The following is a 16,449-nucleotide window of genomic DNA, read 5'->3' as shown; positions in this document are numbered from 1 at the left end:
ATTTGACAAGTCCCAATTGGTAACATCTTTTAATTGTATAAATGGGATCAAACTGAGACCTTCTCACACCTATTTTTTTTTCTTCCACTTTCACTAATGTGGATTCCCACAATCAAGTCATTTGATGGAACATTTGTTAGCAGTAAAGCAAATATACAGCATAGCTTTAAAAGGTGCTGTTAATTGCCACATCTGCTGCTATTAAAACAATCGTGATGTATGGCTTGCAATATTTATAGTTGGCCTGGATTTTAAAAAGCCCTGTTTCTAGGTGGCCTGGGGTACTGTGTTCAAAAAGAAACATTATCATTTTTACTTTTCCAATACAAATGAGCATTACTAGTGCTCTCAAAATAGTATTACTTTCTGACACATCTCTTTAAATATAGAGTACAGAAATTCCTTGAATATCGTGGTTAATGTAGACCAGACATGGCCGCGATAAACAAAAACACGGCAAGTAGGATCACCCCCTTTATCACAACCACAAAACGTTGACACTCCTATACATAAATATAAGAACACAAGAACAATTATCAAAGTGTATATTTATTAACTATTACAGCTATGAGCATTTCCAATGACTTTAATGTATTAATATCTAAATATATTATATAAGTATATATTTAAAAATGAAACTATTTTAAATATTATATACAGGGAAAATAGTTCCTCTCCGTTTGGCATAAATTTGAAAAAAGATAAACAGAAATTTCAGTCCAGGTCCTTTGTCTTCGAGTGGCCATGCCCGCAATATTCGCGGGATTACTATACTCGCCGGACTAAATATGGCAGGTAACAAAACGACACAGTCTGTAATAAACAAATCTGTCAAAACATCGGCTTTGTTCTTGTTTTTAAACCATGAGGACGGTCAAACTGGTTGATTAAGGCTGCATTTTCCATGAAGCCAGCGAGCAGCATCCCAAACATGCAATCCGCCTGAAGCCTGACATTTTCTGTTCAATTTTGAATAAAAATGTCCGGAATCCTCTTCCAATAAACGTGTCACTGCCTGTTGCGAGTCACCCCTGGCCAACGCTGCGGGCACGGGCACCCAAAGCCCTGACCAGCACCGTAGGTAGGGGCTAACCGAAGGCCTGGGCTATAAAGATACTTGACACTGTTGGTACAGCCTGTGCTGAGTTTATTGCCCTGACCTCTGTTTGGACAGCCAATGGCATGGGCTGCCAAAGTGTCGGCTGACTGGCCAGGACATTAAACTTCCACCGTAACGTCACCCGGGGCTTGCGTTTCTAAAAAATAAAAAAAATCCCCCATCGCTGATACTCTCTGCCATCCAATTCGCAGAGCTCACATTTTTTTAAATAAGCGCCACGGCATCAGGTTGCACAGAGCTTGCATTTCTGATAAAAATCCACCCTCAGAGCGGCTCTCGGCCACTAAGAATTTTCTATATTCGGATAAAAATGATGGCCACTGCCCGTTTTCCGCATTTTTTTTTCTTCAGTGGTGAGGCCTCTGTCTTCCGCCATTTTCTTAGTGGCAAGCAGAAGACGGGGGAGTGGCTTCTGCCTGCGAGTTTCAGCGTGGATTTTCCCCTTGTTATGAACTTTTTTCCTCAAAAAAAATCTGCGATGTAGTGAATCCGTGAAAGTTGAAGCAGCGATATTCGAGGGAGTCATGTAGAGTGAAATATCTTATATTCAGAGGGGAAATGATCTATGAGAGCATTTGGTGTAAGCTAATCTCTTGTCAGAAAAAGACTGAAACAATGAGTGTCAAGTTGCATGGGACAGGTGCTATCATTCACCAGCAAAGCAACAACTCATAGAGCTCAGTTTACCAAAGATATATAGGGGGCTTCTGACATTGAGCTGTGTGTGTGTCCCTATACCTTAAAGTAAATGCAGTGGGAACAATACAAGGGAAGTGTGGCTTTTATTTTGTGAAAAACTAAACAGCAGTGGCATGTGCAAAATGAGACAGGTTGACAAGCTGAGCGATGGGGAGTTCACAGAGCCCTGACAAGGGGTCTTTCCTATCCAGAAACTACAGACTGGGATGAGGACAGATCCTGTCAATGGATCCATGGTGCAGGAATTTCCTCACAAAACCTCAGGAAGCTGACTGAGGCCACTGCTGATCCATAACTACTGGAACTTCAGTGAACCCAACATTTTTAGAGAACATGCGTAGTCTCCAAAACAGGAGGTAGTGTGAGGGTATCGTTGTTGAAAACAAGAGGAAGGCAAGAACCTTTGAAAGTCACACTTGTGAAATCTTTATTATATTGCAGGTGGTGCATTTTTGTTTTTACACAAGACAACTAACGAAGCATTAAGAGCTATTTGTCTTATGTAAGTGGTAGTTGTTCTGTTCAGCTTTGTTATGAATTCAAGTGAGGGAATTATCATAGTCTTGTGTAAAACTGGAATGTAGAAATGAAAATCAATTGAATTGATAACTTCAGTTCTTATCTCATGGGGAGATAATAGAGGAACGCATAAATAAAGATAAACGCATCAAAACAATTCACTTGGAGGTCAAGCCATAGCTGCAACTGAGCTGAAATAAACCAGTTTTAAATTGATTTCATGGTCAGATTAAAAAAACGCCGATATCGATATACATCAAATGTCCAAACACGTATTTATTTATATATTTTTTATGTATTAATTTATTAACTTATTTTACCTATCTATTTATGTCTAAAATGCCTTTCCTATTTCTGCATCCTCACCCTCTTGCTCCTGTGACAACAAAATTTCCTGAATACGGGATGAATAAAGTTATGCAATCCAATATATATTGACTACTTATTTATGTGTGCACTTCATAGTGAAGCTTTCAATGTAATTATACTTGCATTAGCACAAATAATGCATTCAATTGAATTCAATTACCGACAGGTGTTCAGGATTTGCTTTAACAGCATCTGGCGCCATCTAGAGTTGTGAATTGGTACAATGGCTATACCCCGAATGTAAGACGACTGACACTCGTCTTATTTCAGTGCAAAAAAAACATTGTCTTATAACAACAGTAAGAGCGCACAACCATTTTGTAATATCCAGAGCATACTTGCTTATATTGTGATGTATCTTGATGTTTATGAGCACCCTGCTTTAAAGATGGTTGGAGATAAATCGTACTTTGTCAAACTTATTTTTAGTTTACAGAATAAATAGATAAAATATAATAAAGACCATGATTTGGTGATTTCTGTGTCTGTTCTGTCACAAAACATGAGTGGAAAAAAGAAGGTGAAGCCAAAAAGGCTATAAGACTGAAGTTTGTTTTAGCTACTGAGCATACTTAAAACATCAAAATAATAATAGTAGATATGTATTCAGAGAGGTCCATTAAAAGGAGAGCAACTACATTGGAAATGGTACTCACACATCTCACAGGCATACAATGAAGTAAGTCATAAGAAATATATTGCAACACACTACCATCATCAGGAAAAAAACCCAATAAGATGCACAATTTAAAAAAAAAATCAACAAACTTTGTTCCTCTAAAAACAAAGTATTCTTAACTAAGCGACTGACATCACTTGCAGTTCTCTATACAGAAATGCTTACCACGCTTGATTGCCAAGAGAAAAAGTTTTTAAATTATCATTACACTTGAAACCAAATTACTAATGATATTGCCAAACCCTATGCCACAACTCAAATCAAGTATCTTTCATCTGTCCAAAGCTAGTCACGGTTGTCCCACTGACAAATAAGTTGTAAGACCAATAATGCATTTTTTTTTACCGCTAGTTGAGCTGCCAAGTCATGCCAAGTCATAACAACAAAAAAAAAGATCTGGCCCTGTTTGTGATAATAAGTGCTCAACTTCACCTCTCACTCAGTTTTGTTGGCTAACACATATTCTGTACATCTTACATATGTGTGTGTGACGGCTGCGATTACGAATGATTCTGCCAGACAATTTGATGAAAAAGGTGGGGTAAAGTGTGACGACTTCCTTACAAAATAATGATGATGGAGTAAAGCTGTCTGTATACAATAAAGAAATAATAATTCTTCTGACCTGCTGGCCATGTTCCACTCCAGAGCTGGGTTCTGGGAGTTCCTCTCAACGTCCGCAGATACACCTCCCTTTACTCCCTCCTTCTCTGGTTTGAGCTGCTCCCATTGAGCTGTGCCAATGTTGATGGACTGAAGATCAACTTGGTACTGACGATCCTCAACCTCTGAACCTGGGTCACGCAGGATACCAAGGTTTAATGCACGTCTAAAACAAAACAAATGCATTGATTTGGTTAACATACTGGGACATTGTGGTAGACACTGATGATGCAGAGGTTTAACCGTAAACATAGGAGTTAAGGTTCTGTATCTGATCCAGCTTGATACAGAAGCCAATTTAAAACAAGCTTAGCAGGTGTAAAGGGTGGTGAAAAAACATGCAAATCCCCAGCAATATATTGTATAATTAAATAATAATTGTTAAATATACAGAAACAGGAAATTATTTGGATTCCTTGAACGTTTCAACCTTTGGCCATATTTCAGGCTTCAAAAATAAAGATAAAAAATGAGATTTTTCTATCAGTTTTTCAAATTGAGAGACTAAAATCCATGCCCATTTTTCCTTGAAAAACAGCTCAGCCCCAGTGAGGTCTGATGGAGAACATTGGTGAACAGCAGTCTTCAGCTCTGCCCACATATTCTCAAATGGATTCAGTTCTGGACTTTGACTTGGCCATTCTAACACCTGGATATGTTTATTTGTGGACCATTCCATTGTAGATTTGGCTTTATGTTTTGGATCATTGTTCATTAATGTTTGCAAAAACTACCTCATAGGGAAAAAAAGATCAAGATTCCGATCATATTATCTTATAATTGGCAGGGAAATGAATTGTGCCTGGCTATACCTTTCTATTCTTGAGTCCCGTTTAGCACATAAGATTTAAATGAAAACAACTCTGATAGGGACGAAGATATAAATCAGGAAGAGCCACAGCTGGCAAAGTGGCTGAACTACTACAAACAGGGATTGATCAGTGCAAAGAAAAGATGATACATTTGAAAGAAAATATCCACATGATTTCATAAAGTTAAAAGGAACAATCACAATTGAGCATCTGTTTATGACATCAAAAGTTTGGATCGTTAGGATTTGTTTATTTGTGCTGGTGAATTCAAATGAGTGCTTAAATGGAATAAATAAGAGTTTAAAATGACTACAGATGTAGCGGCAGACTGAGTAGTTTTATTTAGAACTGCAATGTCAATGCTAATTTTCATTCAGAGTTTTCCTCCCTTAGCCACACTGTAAAGACCTCCATAAGCGTGTTATGTTATGACATACATATCAAATACAAAAACAACAGTAATGGGAGATCAGAGATGCATAACCAGAGTTAGCTGGATTTGTTGACACACAAACAAGTGAAAGAGATCCTTAATCAACATTTGGAACAACATTTATCAACATAGTCAAATAAGAATCAAGCCAAGGGCCCAAGTATGATTTGGGTGGGATGCATCGGTCTAGAATCATTAGGCCATTTTGTAACATTACCTCCACATCCTGCCCATCCCCAAACTCTATCTTTCACATTAAACAAACCTAAGTTACTTCATATGCTTTTCCAAATGATCTTTCCACTTGAGCCCATTTAGCAGAGCCTTTTAGTCATAATCAACATAACATGACAGTCTGCAGCCAAGTTTCTTTCTACATTGTTGAGCTGTAGGGTCATCCCCCCAGTGATATAAATATAAATGATAAACATTTTTCTTGGTCATATAGTCAACAGAAACCTATGTGAATTAATATCAAACGATATATAGCGCAGCCAATTGTAGGAAACGAGAGAGATTCATTTCTGACAGATAAGGAAAGGAAAGGAACGTTGGGAGCTTTCCTTGGGGTGCCATAATAATTGGAGCCAGACCGCTTGCTGTACATGTGTTTGTGAGGGCGTGGGGGGTGCACTAGCAGTTTGACGTATTTGATTGGTCATGTGAGGACCACACTGCATGGCCAAAAGACAGAAGGCCTTGGGAGAATGTAGCACTCCATCTACCCATGTGCAGATGTATGACCTAAAATACAAAAAATAAGGCAGGTGGAATGGAGCCATGGTTTCTCACATGCTTTTATCACACATCTGTGAGCCACCGTGTTGTGGAAATAATAACAACCAATATTTGACACCCTTTTGCAGATGAAGAAGACAGGTAGGGAGGCCCTTTACTTTGTTAATAAACATTCTTGAGTTACATTATTTTGGTAGAAAAGTAAAACACTATGAATTTAAACACAGGTAATGTGTTGAATCTAGATAATGTCCATAATTGCAGGAACAAACTGTACATAAGCAATGGCCGTGTCCCGGTTTAACACTAAATATACAGAAAAATATATAAAGAAAATATGATAAAACAGAATTACACTCTACATTCCAGTATTTGAAACAAGTGTTTGTACAAGTGTTTAACAGAACATTCATCTTGATTTGTCTCATTATGAAGACTTCTGGGAGTATTGGTAATTGAGGTGGAGCAAATTAGGGACCATGTGGTAATAGAATTTATAAAAGAGGGCCTACTGGACAGAGTAAAGCATTAGCTGATGCCTTGGATGCCAATTAATAGCAAACAGACACACGCACACTCGCGCACACATACACGTACGCACACACACTCACACACATACACACACACACTCACACACAGACAAGCTTCACAACTGCATGCTGTAGCAAATTGAAGTGAAAGCCTAGAATGTGGATAACAACAAAATCAAATCCAGACATGGACTATATATTTGCATGACAGCAACGAAATAATTGCTAGAAAAATAAAGTTGAATACCTTGAGAATATTGCAGCAAATTATATTGTACAGCAAATCATATTGTAAATACAAGTAAAATGGCTTGTTAAAAGTGGAATCCTGGGAAATACTGATTACCATTCTGAGGTTTTGAAGGCTAAATGTGGTTCAAGGTTGTAAAACAAACCACAACGGGTACTGGTTGAGGCTCACAGCCTGTTGGTTGGAGTGTGGGAGCAGTAAGCTGTGTTAAGACACTCTAACTGGGGTGATCCTATGGGGCAACATGCACACATGCACACAGTTCTCACACAGCTTCCAACCAGAACCCTTTCCCAAACTCCTGCCCCTGGCCAGTGGTTGCAGGAAGCGCCAGTGTAATACCAAGCCAGCTAGCTTCTGGGTCTTGTCAATCCAAAACCCACAATGTGAAGCCACAACCCCAGACCTGTTTTTCACTTAATTTCCTCCAACAATCACTTGCAATATGTGTCATCTTGCATTTCCTCACTGATGCAAGGCAATGAGCCAATCTGTGTGCATTTAAGGTAAGATGAGGTACTCTATTTGGCACTACAGTCTAATAATCAGATTGTCCTTTTCTCAAACCAGAGGCAGCTGAGGGACTATTATCTTCCTTAACCTTGAGTGATCAAACTTATCGGTTTTCTTTACATACGAGGGGTGGAATGGTCACTAAAACATTGTGCTCAATTTGGATAATTTGTGATATTAAAAGGCAGGAAAATATTATTTGTGTTGCTTTAATTTTTGGAAATCCAAACAATAGAACTTTTATCATTATGTTTCTATTTGTCTCTTTCCGTTTCATTTATGAGACAATTTTGATTTTTTTTTTTAGAACGAAGGAAGCATCAATTCTAAGGCCAAGGTATTAGCTTCATGCAGTTTGTACTCCATTCCTCACACACCCGAAGGTGGAGAATGCTGAAGAAAATGACTCTAAAGTAAGAATTCCACACTTCATAAACCATCGCAGGCAGTAACTTTGCTATCCTAAAACATTGCTATTCTGTTGTCACTTGTTATCAATTTTAAGGTAGAGTGTGGTTTTCTATTAATATGGTTAACTTTGTTTTACAAATGTCAAACATGTAAATCATGGAAAGTGAGTGCACTTGACATGAGAGGTTGTTTTATATATTATTTTCAGTGATTTAAGGCGCCACTGGTTGAGGTCCCTGGTGCTTTTCCATCAAAAAGTGTAGCCAGTAAGTCCTCATTGGCACTCAGCAGCTTTGTGAAAGCATTACACTGCACAGTGGCTTCTTAATCAGTTTGTTTTGACTCCCACTTGGCAAGTTCGAATGCTGAAGGGGAATTCAAAAGCAGTATGATTCATAAAAATTTCACGTACTCAGGACGTTAATCCCCTTCAATGCCTATCGTAGTCTGTTTTTAATAGACGGAAATTCTTCAACATGTGTGCAGTAAATTTAAAACCCCAGTCAAAAAACCCCAGTCAAAATATTCCAATAGTTGTTCATTTGCATCCCCCAATTATGGTTGAAATTACAATACTGACCAAGCATCAGAATGAGGGGGGCAAAATTATGTAGTGGAATATACAGTCAGCAAAATTTAAAACTGTGTCAGTTACAGTTTCTCCAGAATTAATTTTCGATGACTTCACCATGGATGAAACCCAGTGAGAATAAAAACTCAAGAAGCAAACAACAAGTTCCTCCAAACATTTGTCAAACTTGGCCAAAGTAAAGGACCTAATTCTCTATAAAGAGAAACTGAAGGTTTTCTTCTTAACAATGTTTAATTGGTATATTGGGAGGTGGTCATGATAATCTTGCTAAGCATTACTCATAAACTATTGTCCAAAATATCAAAAAATACGGCTCAAACTTGTACCCGACTCAAAATCAGAGTTTTAGTTTTATTCTAACAGTCCGTCATTCTCACAATTTGTGTGCCAGTAAAGTTATATTGTTTGATTCACAAAAAAACTATAATATTTAGTGGACATACAATTAGCATTTTATACAGCACTACATAAAAAAGGGAATGGACATTGCCCAAACATAATTGTTATTGTAGCATTGGTGCTGACTTATTTTAATTTTCTTTCTTTTATTTTAAATGTTGCAATGCATTCCTCTGTGTTCAGTGTATTCACGTGCCTTTAGAGGATTAATTGATTTCTTTTTTATTCCATTTTAAAGGAAATATTCAATACACTGCTTGAACATCGCATAGTTGTTTTTATAAAACATGTCAAGATAGGATTAGAACTATTCAGGGGTATTAAACTTTTCAGAGACGGCTACAAAATTATGTTTCTTTCCTGCCAATCATTTCCAGTGGGGTATAATCCCAGTGTGTCATTCCATATCATTTTATCAATTACATCCCTCAACACATGGCCAGTGGTATGGAATCTGGCTCGGAGAAATGCAAGTTTTCACACAGTCATTTATTGCTTAATCAGGTGACTGTAGTGTTGTGTTAAATAAAGACCACACTATCTGAAACTAAGAAAAGACCAAGACTTTTTGGAGTCATTACAGTGACAAAATCAATAATAAGACGAGCCAAGACCATAACCAAGAGATAGATAGACATAATTGTTCTCTCTTTCAAAGAACAACATTCCAAAATCCCAAATCATTATAAATGCTTCAACTTTCTGCTCTTAAAAAATGATGTAATAAGTTGTGAAGTGCATGTTATGTTAATGGTGTAGAAATCTGATAAAAATAATAATACACAATAATAAGACAGTCTGAAAAATTGCTAGCATATGCACTTTGCTATTTGGAACTTAATTAAGTTTTAAGTGCAGCTGCGATATGCAAAAGCTAGAAGGGGGAGTGAGACAGAAAAAAAGCAGAAATAGATTGTTTATCACCTGATCCAAGACCACACAGAGGCTTTGAAAGCCGAAATGTATTAAAAATCTGTATCTGTACGCCTAGTGTTTGTAAATATCTTTATGCGAGGGAGATGCGTCGAGAGCAACGCTTTTATCATAGGCCTCTCGCAGACTCGGCCACCAGGCTGTCATATACTAGTATCTCAAATTGGTCTCGTATCTCAAGGCAAATATTTGCTCAGAATTTTCCCTCGTATCTCTAATTTCTCGTGTGTTGGGGCAGTCATATGTCAGTGTATTACTATACTTACCTCTGCACTTGGTTTTTAGCCTCAACTAGATTCTCAACAAAACTTAAGGAGGATACCCCTTTAGTTTTCAAGACTGTACGCGTCCCTATGTTCATCAGAAAAGGGGTGACTTTGTAGTCCAGATATCTAACTTATTCCTTTCTTAGGAGTTGTCCAAAGGTCCTATTGCACATAAATGTCTTTCGTCCGGTTGTAAAAACAAGAGGGGGGGGCGGGGGTGGTGTTTAGCGTGAACGCAACAAGGAAACATTGTCCAGACTGGCAGCTATAGAAGCCTGCGAAAACATTACACAAATCTAAGGCAAAACTCTCTGAATACAATTCATTATCAGATGAGCTCACATGGAAAACCAAAGCATGATTGTTCAATGTGTGATATGAGTTGTGACGCATGCCCTTGGCAGGAAAGTGATTTTGTAGTTATAGAAATGTTTGCTTGAAATCTTCAACATGAACACTTTTTCCACTTAATATTGATTTGGTAGTTGTGTCCGGCTAATATGGTTCATATTATAGGGAAGCCCGCAAAAACTTTCTGAAAATGATAATTTTTATCCGTCAAAGAGAGGGAGGTTGGCAAAGCGCTTTGAAGTAAATTACACAATGTTTACAACAGTTATTGTGTATGTATGTGTGTGTATGTATGTATGTATGTATGTATGTATGTATGTATGTATGTATGTATGTATGTATGTATGTATGTATGTATGTATGTATGTATGTATGTATGTATGTATGTATGTATGTATGTATGTATGTATGTATGTATGTATGTATGTATGTATGTATGTATGTATGTATGTATGTATGTATGTATGTATGTATGTATGTATGTATGTATGTATGTATGTATGTATGTATGTATGTATGTATGTATGTATGTATGTATGTATGTATGTATGTATGTATGTATGTATGTATGTATGTATGTATGTATGTATGTATGTATGTATGTATGTATGTATGTATGTATGTATGTATGTATGTATGTATGTATGTATGTATGTATGTATGTATGTATGTATGTATGTATGTATGTATGTATGTATGTATGTATGTGTGTGTGTATGTATGTATGTATGTATGTATGTATGTATGTGTGTGTATGTATGTATGTATGTATGTGTATATATATATATATATATATATATATATATATATATATATATATATATATATATATATATATATATATATATATATATATATATATATATATATATATATATATATATATATATATATATATATATATATATATATATATATATCTATATCTATATATATCTATATATATATATATATATATATATATATATATATATATATATATATATATATATATATATATATATATATATATATATATATATATATATATATATATATATATCTATATATATCTATATATATCTATATATATCTATATATATCTATATATATCTATATATATATATATATATATATATATATATATATATATATATATATATATATATATATATATATATATATATATATATATATATATATATATATATATATATATATATATATATATATATATATATACACACACACACACACACACATACATACATACTCAAATTTGTCTCATATCTCAAGGCAAATTTTAGAAAAATTATAAAAAGTCATCAAAGGCATTTATCAGCAGACCGAGACTTCACCAAAATGTATTTAATTTTAAAGTTGTTAAGTTTTGTGTTTAGGTGCATGTGTACGTAAAGCAAAAATATTTAATTTATTCTCAATTGTTGTTTAATACAGTGGTGTACTTGTTTTTTTTTTTTTAAATAAAGGGGCGGCAGTGAGTTGTGGGCGCAAAACGTTTAATTGTTTTAGGGGGAGATGTAACATAAAATAAATGAAGACTTGAGCTCGGGGAGCAGCCGCTATGTGGAATGGAATACTAAGAGAGGATGTAATGTAAGTGCTTCTGTTGAACAGAAAATGCATGTAGAGCACATTCCAGGTGCAAAGCATTAGAGGAGATGGCACATCAAACAGGGCCAGTTTTTTGCCTCTTTCCTGCAGCCATGTTGGCAGGAAATGCTCTAGAGCATCCTGTGATCTGACCAGAAAGTGACAGCATAAAGAAGATCAACTAAATCGGGAGGTTAAGAACCTGTAAAAATGTTCAAGAGCATCCTGCAGAGAAGTGGGGGTAGGTGGTGGCCATGTAAGATACATCCTAATGACTACATTGCATTGAGTAATATAAAGCAGGCGTCCAAAGGTGAACCCGGCTTGTTTGAGTTGGATAGAGAATAAAGGTTATTAATTGAGGAAGAAGGAAAAAAAAGATGTATGGATTTTAAAATAACACTTGGACAGGTCTTGCACTAAAAAGTGTTCCCAGATGTTAAGAATATCTGTGTCGACATGGAGAATATTGTATAGCCACCAAAAAATTAACAACATTATAATGTGTACCATATATTTATGTATGTACGTACGTATGTGTATATGTATGTATGTGTATATATATATATATATATATATATATATATATATATATATATATATATATATATATATATATATATATATATATATGTATGTATGCGTATATATATATATATATATATATATATATATATATATATATATATATATATATATATATATATATATATATATATATATATATATATATATATATATATATATATATATATATACAAACAAATATATATTCTCTATACACATATATATTCTCTGTTCTACCAATGTATGTGATTTGTTCGTATTTGATGTGCACATCTCTACTTTGATGTATTATTGATAAGACAATGTCCGAGTCTTTCCTCCATTGCAACCCACCTCCTCTTCAAACTTCAAACCAGACACTCTAAATGGATCATGGCATTTTATGATACGAATGATCCCACTTCTAGCCACACATGGGTAGTCCTTACAAGGAGTAAAAAAAAAAAACACACACAAAGAACTTGCCTTGATTTTTTCTCAATAATGAGATAAAAGTAGTGAATTCACAAACATCATACATTAAAACTGGCATTCATCATTACTGAGTAAAAATGGTAATTGAACAGTGACAGTAAAATCTACAACATGAATGAACCGTACATAGAAAAGTATTTTCCCTGAATTAATACAGTATTTTTTCCGATGATTACATATGTGAAACCTGAGCTGGGCAGTCATAAATTGAGGGGGGTCGGGTGCCGACTGGCGGGGTGCTGCATGTGTGCATGTATGTGTGCTGGGTACGCTTTGGAAAGAGTAAAGAGGACCACCACTGTAGAACTGTCTATGTGGTGGCTTCACATTTCCCTCTGTGGTTAATTCAACTCTACAAATGACACCCTTGCACGGACATGCACAGAACATAGAACTGCACAGTAGAAATCTCTAAATGGTTTTGTATGCGAATTCTGCTCGTTGTAATCATTCATTTTCCAAATTGCTTATCTTCACAAGGATTGTGGGGGTGCTGGAGACTATCCCAGCTAGCTATGGGCACTAAGCGGGGGAGACCCTGAATTGGTACCCAGCCAATCATAGGGCATAATGAAACAGACAACCATTCAATGTCACACTCATTCCATGGGGCAATTTAGCGTGTTGAACCAGTCTACCATGCATGTTTTCGGGATTTGGGAGGAAACCAGGCTATCCTTATAAAATACCGTATTTTCACGACTAAAAGGCGCACTTAAAAGTCTTACATTTTCTCCAAAATAGACAGGGTGCCTTATAATCGAATGTGCTGTCTATATGGACCAATACTAAAATTGTTTTTACGATAAAATAAAATAAATCAGTCGATAGGGTACACCATCCTCTACAGCTCTCACAACTACGGCAAGCAGCCCCTGACTCTACTATTTTCCCCATAGAAAAAGTACTGCGTAGTGACTGCTGGGATGTATTGTTCTTTTGTCAATACACCCAGTATGACGGCGAGCACACTAATTTGGTGCTCACCGTCAAACCCTCGACCCCAGAACTGCAAGGCAGAAGCGCTAACCACTCCACCACCAATTCTGTGGTTGGTATGTAATGTAAATCACTACGGCTTGTATCCGGCTGAAATTGCAATCAAATATGTAGTTAAACAACCAAGCATGCCATGCAGTAATTTCCCTACTGAGACACCCTAACAAATACACTACTGTAGAAAAGAAGTGAGCCATGGACAGTGTAAATGTCCAAATGCCCGCCTCAAGGACTTGAAGGTACAAAAAAAAGCAAAAACATTCTTTAGTATGGTTAGACCTCCTGCGGTTGTAATATGCCTGTCATTACACACACATTAGACAATTACCACTGGATTCTCAATGGTTTCCCAGAGCTATGCTTGTGGCTTCACACATGGGCATTTAAAAGCATCTGCACATTCTTTCTTTCTTGAGGGTTTTCTTCCCTACTTAATCCTCTCAATTGTCTTTTCTTTGATGCAATGTTCAACTGTGTAGACGTCAGGTAACTCCTGACCTCACGCACACTTGCAAGCTTAAACAAGAATTCTTCCATGTGAACGTTTTTGAATTGTATATTATGAACTGTATATTCAAAGTCCTTGCTTTGTATATAGACGAATTGCTCAGATTCTGATATTTCAAGGTAAATCTTCCGAAAGAGAAATTAGTGGCGACACGCTGCCGACCACCTGGTGTGTGATATGCTGTGTGGCTGACCAGTTAGAGGCTCCCTGACAGCTTCAAACCAACCACAGGATGCCAGAATATCAACATGTCATGCACAGCGAGAAAAAGAACAAAAACACCGTAATGTGCGCGTCTGGGGTTTGACAACACACTCTGACACACAAGCACACACAGAAAAAAACCCACACAGTATTCCCGCTTTGTGAGCATACATCACATACTGACAGGAGAATGTGTGTATCACATATTGGAGTTAGGCTTCCTAGTTTTTGATAGGGTATATTCTTAGAGCCTCATATCCTGCTTCAGGATGAAGTCGATGCACTCACACACAAAGATGAGTGGGGTCACAGGCGAGTGGCCAAACATTCAACCCCTTGAACAGGCCTTTTTATGAGAACAACATAACTAAGTGGTCAAACCAATGACATTTGTCCACATGTACCCTGACCTGAATGACAACAGCATGCCAAAACACAAAAGCAGTTTCCGGGAAGGTTGCAGATCAGCCAGTTTCACTGGAAATCATGGACTAAACAAGGATTGTAGGAGACCATGTATCATACTGTATAACATTGATGTGTGTGTGTACTCAAGGGTATTAAAAAAAGAGGAATAACTTGGCATAAGAAAAACATTGGTGAACATAAGGTAAAAATATTAAAGATCCGAAATTAGCAATTCAGAGGAAATGCAATACTAAGCACCATGGAGGGCTTAATTGAATTTTGTTGCATATCCAGAAAAAAGATGAACAAGCAATTATGTTTACTAGTTCACACTTCATTCAAGTAGTGACATAAAACGAGTCACACAACAAACGTACCACTCGCTTGGTTAGCGCCATATGGTATACTAATTTCCTCAAGCTATGATTACGTACGTGTCTACAAACTGTCGTTTTTATGTTGATCCATTCACGATTCGTTCAGGCAGTCCCGTAAAATGTTTACGCGCAAAACGTATAACGTGACATCGATTTTCCTTTGTCTACATTACTAAGTTGGCGGCACAAGGTTATAAATTTTTTTGAAGTGGTGAGGCTGTTATTTACACAAACTTGAACTTGCCTCAATGTGGTCAGACAAATAAAAACAAATGTGGGTCTCAATAATGTTTGTGCTTTTTTGTAGTTCGACCTTGTCGGAGTGCTGCTGTACTAACTGTTGTTCCAGTTTTAGATGTTCTAAAACATTTGGAGTCAAATCATTATCATCAACAAAAAGTTCTGCGACCTCCCAGTTTTATAGCAGAAAATATCAGCATGTCATCAAACTGACTAGAATCAATCTTCTTTGGTCAGTACAAAATTAAAATAAACCCTCAGCCTTACAAAGATAATTAAGAATCCCCAGGCAGGTACAAAAACCTTAGACTAAGTTCCAAAAACAACAGCTCCTACCAAAAAGAATGAAAACATGTACTAGTTTAATGTGGTTTATTATTATTTTTTACTTGCATGTGGTGGGCGGCAAACTACCCACATTGCTATTGTTTTCCTTCCAAAAATATTGCTACACAATGTAAATTGGGACCCTCCATTGGGAGGCTTTTTTTCTAAACTCCTACAAAGAACTCCATTGGGAGAATAAAAGTGTTACGTTGTAACCATCTCATTGAGTTTAAGAGCCTGAGAAAACCATCAGAGAGTCTACAGATATTTAAGGAATGAACCACAAACTATACACAGAAGTTAGCAGACACCACAAAACAAGACCTGTTATACAACTCCTCGCTTGTATACAGTCTGTTGGCGGAGCTGCGGTACAACTCCAGAATGACAGTTAAATGGAATTAGAAGAACAGTAAGAACAATAACCCACACTAGATGATTTATAAGTCTGACTTTTGTTTGATAGCAACGTATT

At 36.4% G+C, this 16,449-nt stretch overlaps 1 protein-coding gene across 7 annotated transcripts in view; it reads right to left on the bottom strand.

Annotated features, from left to right (window-relative positions):
* vps13b (vacuolar protein sorting 13 homolog B) overlaps nucleotides 1–16,449 on the bottom strand; it is a 197,146-nt gene that overhangs the window by 76,901 nt on the left and 103,796 nt on the right. For all 7 annotated transcript variants that reach the window (XM_077720537.1, XM_077720539.1, XM_077720538.1 and 4 more), the window contains one exon: nucleotides 4,012–4,215. In XM_077720537.1, coding sequence (XP_077576663.1) covers nucleotides 4,012–4,215 — 204 coding nt within the window. The remainder of the gene's footprint in view (nucleotides 1–4,011; nucleotides 4,216–16,449) is intronic.

This window comes from Stigmatopora nigra, chromosome 7, assembly GCF_051989575.1.
Source record: "Stigmatopora nigra isolate UIUO_SnigA chromosome 7, RoL_Snig_1.1, whole genome shotgun sequence".
Taxonomy (NCBI): domain Eukaryota; kingdom Metazoa; phylum Chordata; class Actinopteri; order Syngnathiformes; family Syngnathidae; genus Stigmatopora; species Stigmatopora nigra.
The sequence above is the reverse complement of the archived record's forward strand: the minus strand, read 5'-3'. Positions and strand labels throughout refer to the sequence as shown.